At 45.1% G+C, this 9,558-nt stretch overlaps 1 protein-coding gene across 1 annotated transcript in view; it reads left to right on the plus strand.

Moving 5' to 3' along the window:
* Positions 1-3,193, plus strand: part of CDS1 (CDP-diacylglycerol synthase (phosphatidate cytidylyltransferase) 1) — a gene marked incomplete at its 5' end in the record, with an annotated part of 19,047 nt that extends 15,854 nt beyond the window's left edge. Inside the window, 2 exons of the mRNA XM_009084463.1 lie at positions 1,015-1,118; positions 3,064-3,193. Of these exons, the coding sequence (XP_009082711.1) occupies positions 1,015-1,118; positions 3,064-3,193 (234 nt within the window). The remainder of the gene's footprint in view (positions 1-1,014; positions 1,119-3,063) is intronic.
* Positions 3,194-9,558: the final 6,365 nt, after the last annotated feature.

Raw genomic sequence — 9,558 nt, forward strand, 5'->3', positions numbered from 1 at the left:
TTAAAGTTAACATATGAGAATGGTCTTGGGGGGGGGGGGGAATGCTCCTGAAAAGCAACACTTATTCTCAAAGCAGAACATGAAAAAGCAGATTCTTTTAAAACTTCTGGGCCCCAGGTGATGACCAAAGGAGTGTTGGGAAGTCAAGGGTTAGGTTAGACCCTCCATGCCTGCCCAGCACTGGAGAGCTACTGTGGCACCAGCACAAGACTAGTTTCACTTTCTGACAGTTGCCCCACGTGATTAAGGTCAGGGTTTTCACCCAGGGAATACACAAGTCAGTGTGGATGGCAAAAAAAAGATATGTGAGAGTATCTCACCTGATAAAGCTGTTCTACACACAAGACCAGATAACACAAAGGTGGTGTATTGGGCTTTGTTAGCATCAGAAATAGATTTTTTTAATGTAGTGATAATTTTTTCACTACAGGGCTGTTTGATCCTGTTAAATAGATGGTTATTGGATGCACACATTATGGTTTTACCTATGGTTACCAAGAACCCAGTGAAAAAAAAGGGCAGGTGACTGGGCAGGACTGGAAAGAGTCCTCAAGTTACTGCTTCTCTTGTAGCAAATATACTTGGTCATAAGTGCTTCAGCAATACCTAGCAGTAGAGGATAAAGCAAAAAAAGGCATTAAAAAGGAGAATTAGAACCTGCAGAGGCAAGAAATGACAGTCGTTAGCTTCAGAGGCTCACGACAAACTGATGTGTAGGCACATGAGTGTACTCAGTCCTGGCACAGCTGCACCTGACCTATCTCTGTCCTCTTGTGCAATACTGTGGACAAGTTGCTTCACCTCTTTTTCTTCTCACCCCTTGACTCACCTGTGCAGTTCAAAATTCCTTTGCTAAAGGAGCCTGTTGCTAACTTTTGGCTCAGTGCAGTGAAACTATAGCTTACTTGCAGCCTTAAGGTGCTGCTGCCAAGTGAGATATCTCGAGTGTGTTGCATTGGAATCACTGACCATCTTCTCTTTTCCCCTCCCCTCCCTGTCCTTTACACCCAAAAGGATTTTGCAGACACAATCCCTGGACATGGTGGGATAATGGATCGCTTTGATTGCCAGTACTTGATGGCCACGTTTGTTCATGTCTATATCACCAGTTTCATAAGGTATGAGCTTTTTACCACATTAACACCTAAAGCATCTGTAGGAACTGTACCATAATGACCTCAGAGGAGTTATGTTAGCATAGCAGAGGTTGCAGGTCTCTGAATATGATTTATGCGATTATTTCAAATTCAGAACTATTAAGAAAACGTATTTTTCCAGGCTGAGGAAGTTGGGGCTGTTCAGCTGGAGAAGAGAAGGTTGTGTGGAGACCTCAGAGCACCTTCCAGGAGCTGAAGGGGCTCCAGGGAAGCTGCAGAGGGATCTGTGTTAGGAACTGCAGGGACAGGACAAGGGGCAATGGGCACAAATTGAAGGAGGGAAATTGAGGTTAGATGTTAGGCAGAAGTTTTCCCTGTAAGGGTGGTGAGACCCTGTGCCAGGTTGCCCAGGGAGGCTGTGGCTGCCCCAAGCCTGGCAGTGTTCACAGCCAGGTTGGCTGAGCCTTGAGCAACCTGCTCTGGTGGGAGGTGTCCCTGCCCAGGGCAGGGGTTGGGGCTGGAGGATCTCTAAGGTCCATCCAACCCCTAAAATTTCTATGGGTCTATGATATGTCACTGCCTAGGATTTGTGTCATGTTCAAGCTAGGCCTTAATGTCTCTGTGACTGCTGTCAAAGGTAACTTGTGATCCTGAAATACCAGGAAGTTTTGTGTAGCAGCAGATTGGAAATTTTACTAGAATTTACTGATCACAGGGAGCTGTAGGAAGGGGTTTGAGGCAGGAGAGTTGTGGAGCATTTGTTATCCCTTTGTGATTCCTGAAGAGCCTGTAGGTCACTCCTGTAAGCTCCAGTATTTCTCAGTTTCTTGGCTTAGGTTAAGATGAGAATGCTCTGGTTAAAGAAAGGAATCAAGTTGTTGAAAATACTGCTCATCTTCCCTGAACCACATCAGCTTTCAAGAAGAAATAATGGGAATCACAGTTCTCTTACAGTCAGTTCCTGGGGCAGGGGCAGATCAAGGGGCCAAACTGAGACATACCCTTAGCTTCATAATGCATATGGCTCAGTATTTATTAGATACCTAATCAGCAAAAGATTCTTTGCTTTATCTTTGGTTCATCTTAGAAGTAGCCTATAACTAAGTGGCTAGCTAAAAATAAGGCTGATACTTAGAAAAGCTTGGCTTAATTTCCTGAGTTGGAAGGGACCCACCAGGATCATCGAAGTCTTAGCTCCTGGTCCTGCACAGGACACCCCAGCAATGCACCCTGAGCCTGAGAGCATTGACCAAACACTCCCTGAGCACTGTCAGCCTTGGGGCTGTGCCCACTGCTCTGGGGAGCTGTTCAGTGCCCAAACACCTCTGGGGGAAGAACCTTTCCCTAAGGGAATGGTTATAAGCTGGGACAGCGCAGAGTCAGATTGGATGTGAGGAGAATGTTTTCCCTGTGAGGATGTTCAGGCCCTGGGATATTGCCCAGGGAGGTGGTGGAGTCACCATCTCTGGAGGTGTTTCAGAGATGTCTGGATCTGGCACTGGAGGATCTGGTTTAGGAGTTCCAGCAGTGACAGGTTAATGGTTGGACTTGATGATCTCGGAGGTCTCCTCCAACCCTGATGGTTCTATGGTTTGCAGTTTTCCTCACTGAGGTGGCTCAGTAGCTTAGTGACTTAGCTCAGGGGTACACAGCTTATCTGGCGGACAACAGATACTAGAAAAAGATCTGTGGATGAAAAACAATTATTACAGTGATTAAGGATGAATCAGTGAATCTTATTTGTCATGAGCTGTCTTAATATCCCCATATATAGAAATAGAAATACTTTTTAGCTTCTGTTCTCTCTGAGCTAAGACTATCTCCCAGATAGACTGGGAGAAATCCATCACTTGGTGTCCCCCCAAAAAGGGAAGGCATTGTGTGTGCAGCATGAGGAAAATGGAAAGGTGTCTGAAAGATTCTTTAGAGTTGTGGTCACAAAAAGAAATGTTTCTTTCCTTGACAGGGGTCCAAATCCCAGCAAGTTACTGAAACAGCTGTTAATACTTCAGCCTGAGCAACAACTAAGTGTGTACAAAACCCTGAAATCTCACCTGGTGGAAAAAGGGATCCTGCAGCCATCTCTGAGAGGGTAGTTGGTCAAAACAGAGGGCTAGAAGACACCTCCATTTACAAGAAACCTGTGGAAAAGCATTGCAAACGTGCACATAAATAATAGCTAAAGCAAGAGTAGCTCGTGGTCTGGAAAAGGTGAATGTTTCCTGAAATGAATGTGAAGGCTATGACTTCCTGGTAGGACACTGCAGATCTCTTACTCCTCAAGTCACTCAGATGCTTACAAAGTGAGAGTCCATGTGCTGTGTTTTAGCTCCTGAGTCTCCCTTCAGCTCCAGCCTGACAGTCTTTGTGTCAAAGAGAAAAGCAATTAATTTCCCCATAAGTTTTTAATGAGTTATTTAAAATTGTATATCTTAGCACTACCATTTTGGTCTCCAGTGGTTATGAAGTGTCAACACATGAGGCAGGAGTTGCCTCTTCCATGCAGCCTGGTGCTGAAATGAGAGTTGGCCAGCCAACACTTGTTAGCCTGGCCAAAGAAGCACTTCCAACCTGCTGTAGCAGAGCACCTGCATTTGCCAAACCACGAGGAAGATTAAACCTAGCTCTGCCTTTAGTTGAACAGCTCCCTTATGAAACCATTTCATGCTTTCAAGAGACAAGGACACTCCTGGAAATACAGCTGGGCAGTTTGGGCTGTGGGTTATAAACCAATGTCTATATCCAGGAGTAGAGATTACCTGAAAGAATTGAATCCTCCAACCCAGTAAGCAGATCAGGGAGAACCTGGAGTTGAAATCCTTGGTTTCCATGGCTTGGTCAGTGTCTGAAGACAGTCATTCAAGCCTTATTCCTTGTGCCTCTTAACTGCTGTGTAGAATGGGGGGATTGCTTTCTTTTTTAGTGCACTCTGAGGTCCCAAGTGAAAAGTGAAGTGCTGTGTTACTCGGGGAAGGCAGAAATTTCTAACTCATGGAGGTGCACAGTGCAAGACAGGCTGCATGGTTCTTCTGCTGTGTGTTGTTACTTATTCAGGGGATCCTCAAGCAAGCTTGGGTAACCACAGAGGTGGTTGAATGGAGAATTTTTATAGAAAGCAGCTATTCTGTAGAATAGTGAGGTCCCTAAGGAGAACTGATGCTCTGTAATCCACAATCCTTGTTGTTTTATAACTTTTTTTCATCCTGTGACATGTCTCAATGCAAATAAAAATATGAACTTTTTTTTTTGAAAGGATGGTAATCACTCCTGTACAAACAGAAAGCACAAATGACAATTTTGCTTCAGTATTTGTCACTAGGTACAAGTTCATTTTTCCAGCTAACTGTAAATAAGTTTCTCCTGCAGTGAACGTCCTGATGCCACATCTATGTGTGTGTGTGAGTGTGTATAAATTATTAAGGGATGTATGTATATATATTAAAGATGAACATTTTAAATGGTTGGTGCTACTTGAGGATACAACCATGAGGAAAAAAAATAAATCACTTGGGTGGGTGATAAACTGTATCTATAAAATCCAAACTGCTTTTTGTTGCAGCTGAGACCACCATGCACTCTGGTTTTTGCACTTGGGCCTTGGGACTGTGTGTACAGGACATGAAACAAAGTCCAGGCCTAAAGAAATTCCAGGTATTTGGCAGAATTCAGTTCTGTCTGACCTGGTTTAGCAGTACTGTATTGAAGGAACACTCCAAGAGGTGAAAGATGCCACCACCAGCTGCTTGTCCACCCGTGGCTGTGTGACTTGGCCCTTCCTCCAGACAGGGCATAGCCTGAAGTGAAAAGGTAGCACAGCTACCTTTGGAAAGGTGCTTTAAAAAGAGGAAAATGAGAGCGTGACCAAAGTAGAAAATCTGCAAAACTAACTTTTAGATGAGGCTTTGGTTATGTACAGGACTTTGATAGATATTATGGAAAGATGCAGCCATACTGGAGCTAGTATATCTTTATCCTGGGTATAAAAATTATATATAGAATATATATATATATATCTATATATCTAGAGAGAGAGAGAGAAGGGTAATTGTTACTCCAGAAACTTGAACTTTTAGTGTAATTTTCTAGCATGTACAATAAGGAAGGTAAAATATATTTTAGTATTTAATACAACAGAGCATTGAAATGAATTGCTATCTGTGTGCACAATAGTTCAATCCTGCTTTTCAGTGTTAAAATGAAGAAGGGATCACTTGTGAACTCACTCATCACTTTTCTAGGTAGGGTAATTGCTCCCTGCTGGCTTAAGCTTGGTGGAAATAAAGCTGAGCAGGACCTGTCACTGTGAAGTGTCAACCTGGTTACTATAAAGAGCATTTTACCCCACTTACTACTTCTGTTAGTTCAAGGGTGGCAACATGATCAACAGGAAAGTTTAACTTTTTACACCAGTGATTTTTTTCACTTGCTCTTTTGTCCCAAGTTGCTATAGTTACCCTCTGAGCAAAAACAAACAAACAAACAAAACCCAACCAAACAAAAGTATATTATGTAAATATTGTAAATGGTATGAGCATATAATGTCTGTTTTAGTTTGACTGTTTCAATCTTTCATTGAAGCAGGTGTTGTAAAATAAACAAAAAATAAAATTGGGACAGAAATCCTCCTGCCTTGTGTTTCCTAGAGCCTGCACAGAAATCCTCCTGCCTTGTGACTTGTACAACCTGCACAGAAATCCTTCTGCCTTGTGATTTGTACAACCTGCACAGAAATCCTCCTGCCTTGGGTTTCCTATAGGCTGCACAGAAGTCCTCCTGTCTTATATTTCCTATAGCATGCACAGTGGGTTGAATTTTCTTAACCAGAATGTATATTCCTTTATATTATTCCTTAAGTTTTTGTTCTTAATAGAAAAGCCTGCTATTAATTTCCTACCTTTTGCCCCTCAAGACTTCAGGCTGTTCTTGACTATTTCTGCAATCAGCTTGTAGGATGTGCCTCATCTCCAAAGGGCTCCAAGCTTGGCATCTTTCCCAAAACGTGCTCAGTCCAGCAGTTCTGACACAGCTGTCAGTACTCGCTGTGTGTGGATCATAGGGCTGTGGCTTTCAGCTACCTCTGCCCTGCTTTCCTGCTCCTTCCCTGTGAAGTCCTGGATCTGAGGCCCTTCACCTCCTGCAGCTTCAAACAGGTAAGAAATGCATCTCATTTTTGAGTTACAAAGAAGACTGTTGAGCACTCACCATCATGCTGCACACCTCCTCGGATTCTGGGTCACTTTTGGAGAGGTACAGAACTTTCCTGGGACCTCTCTCCACTTCCTAATGGTCTTCTAAGGAAAGGAAGGGAAAAGTTAGTAAGTTTTCACCTGCTGGACAGACAGTGTTTTGGACTGTCACTTGCACAGAGTCTCTTTGTCCAGCTTGCACTAGAACCTGCACATAGGTAAGCTGCAATTGCTCTTTCTCTTGCAAGTAGTTTCCCAATTATAAAATGGGTACTCAGTACCTTGTTTATCAAATTGCATGAATCCTGTATCTGACAGGATTCCAGAAACAGGTGGTGATGTGCCACCCATAAACAAGGAATCAAAGAACCATTTAGGTTGGAAAACACCCTTGAGATCATCGAGCCCAACCATTAGCCCAGCACTGCCAAGGGCTCTGTTAATGTGACTACAGACACTGAGTTGTTCATTGCATACATATTGGTCCCTGACTTCTCACCACCTGATGCTTGTTCTGTGCATTGCAGGGATGTGTTTTTGTCTCATGGAAGAGATGAGAAAGACTGGTATGATTAGGATTTTGTTGGCAAGTGAGTATGAAAAGGCAACATGTTCTCACAGAGAGGTCAAGATGTAAAGTTCAGCCACATTTAATTGCCACCAGTTGACTTGCATTGGCCTATGTTGAGGTGCAACTGAAGCAGTTTCTTCCTCCCAGTAGTCTCTGCTCCTGTGTGAAGTGACTGGGCAGCTGCCCCTGGCTCAGCAGGGAACTGAGTTGTGAGCTAATCCCACACACACCTTTCAGAGCAAGGGGCTGCGTTTTCCCTTCTGCTGCTAGGACCCTGCTCTTTGATTGCAGGAAATGAAATACTTGTGCTATCAGGCAGGAATCGTTCACACCTCTAAAGAAAACATACCAAGAGCACTCCTTGTCCAATAATGGCTTATATTGCCTACCTAATTGTGGCTTATCATTGAGGGTTGTATGTTCTTGAAGGGTGTGTGTAGCTCTGCATACTTTGACCTCCTTTCTGATGTCACAAGCTCTCCTACCTGTCCAATGCAGCCTATCCTGGGACAGTGAGAAGCAAGTTCTGCCAGACTCTGTGCTGTGCCATGTCCAGCTGCACTGGAATGACTTTCTGACTTCAAATGGAAGCTCTGTAAAATTACAGGCCAGGTCCTTCCTGCAGCAACTGAGATACTGGAAAGTCTCTGGAGAGCTGACTTCTATGTGTTTTGAAGAAGAAAATCAGTGTGAAAAGCAACATGTTGCATTTAATCTAATTCATAGAACCAGAGAATTTTAGGGGTTGGAATGGAGCTGAGAGATGATCCAGCCCCAACCCCTGCCCTGGACAGGGACACCTCCCACCAGAGCAGGTTGCTCAAGGCTCAGCCAACCTGGCTGTGAACACTGCCAGGCTTGGGGCAGCCACAGCCTCCCTGGGCAACCTGGCACAGGGTCTCACCACCCTCACAGGGAAAACTTCTGACTAACATCTGACCTCAATTTCCCTGTTTCAATTTGTCCCCATAGCCCCAACCCCTGCCCTGGACAGGGACACCTCCCACCAGAGCAGGTTGCTCAAGGCTCAGCCAACCTGGCTGTGAACACTGCCAGGCTTGGGGCAGCCACAGCCTCCCTGGGCAACCTGGCACAGGGTCTCACCACCCTCACAGGGAAAACTTCTGACTAACATCTGACCTCAATTTCCCTGTTTCAATTTGTCCCCATTGCCCCTCCCCTTCTGAGGTCTCCACACAACCTTCTCCAGGCTCAGCAGCCCCAACTCCCTCAGCCTGTCCTCACAGGGATATGCTCCAGTGCTTTAGCCACACTCCTGTGGATGCAGCCCAGGATTCCCTGGACTGTCCAGGGAAGTGATTGAGTCACCATCCTTAGAGGCATTTGAAAGACTTGCAGATATGGCACTTGGGGACGTGGTTTAGTGGTGGACCTGGCAGCACTGAGTTAGGTGCTTGGACTCAACGCTCTTAAAGGACTTTTCCAACCTAAATGATTCTATGAAATGAGCCCTGCTTAAGCTGTGCGCCACCGCCCAGGTTGCTTCCCCAGGAGATCCGCCTTCCGTGTGAGAGAAGACTGCCCTGCAGAGGGCTCTCCTTGGCAAGAATAGCAAGGAACAGCCAGCTCTGGCACCGGGCACAGGCAGAAAGAGCAGGTACTGGGCAAAGCTGTATCTCAGCAGACTTCTAATCTCAGCAGGGGCACAGCACTTCGAGGCTAGAAAGCTGATGTCCAGATGTGTTCGGGAACTTCAGGATAGTTTTGACAACAGGTAATTCTTGAAATGTTTGTAAGAATTAGGTGTTTCAGAATGAGGAGCTGGCAGAGCCAGCTGCAGAAAACTTTCTGTCCATCCTAGATACCCTTACATTTCTGGTCAGAACACAGTGTCTTTTGCTACTGTGATCTATATTGAGGCACATTCTGCTGCTGAAGAGGCAGAACAAATTCTTTGCTCTTGAGAGCCAAGCAAGAGAGCCATCATTCCCAGCTGGACAGGGGCAGGGATGCAACCATTACCTCTCCTTGTCTACTCCAGCATGCAACAGTGGCCAGCTCAGGTTTTAGAGAGCACCTCTATCCTAGGGCAGGAATGAGACCCTCCCTGTCTCCCATGGTGGCTGTTTGTAGTGGAATTCTGTGATGCAGAGGTTGTCTGACAAGGAAAATGCATGTTTAGCTACACTAAAGGGCAAAGCATTCACCTCCAAAGCTGCAGGTCCCAGCACCCAGTGTGGTTTCTGTCTTGGGAAGCAAATGTGTCTTTCTGCTCCCTTCTGGAAGAAGTTGGCCTTGGCAGATGTCACATGCCAAGCCCCTTCAGAGGAGAGGCCATGGAAGGCCATGGTCCAGGCTTGGTGTGCTCAGGGTAAGTGTGGATGTGCAGCTAGTCCTCAGGCTGAAGGAGACCCATGCTTTGGGTTGTCCCAGAAGCAGAATTTGCTGAACCTGGGGAGCTTTCATTTGAAAATGTGTTGGCATTTATGTTTTCAAAACCCTTCAGGGTCAGTCAGCAGCTGAGCAGGAATCCTGCAGAGCACAAATCTGGATTTGGGGATTTCAATCCCCTATTACCTTTCTGTTTGTCTGAGCAAAAGTGACTTCAAATGTATTTAGAGAACACAACTTCCCAAACATGCAGCAAAGGCTGCTGACTCTTTTTTCATATTAACAGGAGCTGGCTTAATCAAAATATATCATGTTGATCTGAAAGACCTTTTTATCTTGATGGATTTTCTCC

The sequence above is a fragment of the Acanthisitta chloris genome, unplaced genomic scaffold (assembly GCF_000695815.1).
Source record: "Acanthisitta chloris isolate BGI_N310 unplaced genomic scaffold, ASM69581v1 scaffold13961, whole genome shotgun sequence".
Classification (NCBI taxonomy): domain Eukaryota; kingdom Metazoa; phylum Chordata; class Aves; order Passeriformes; family Acanthisittidae; genus Acanthisitta; species Acanthisitta chloris.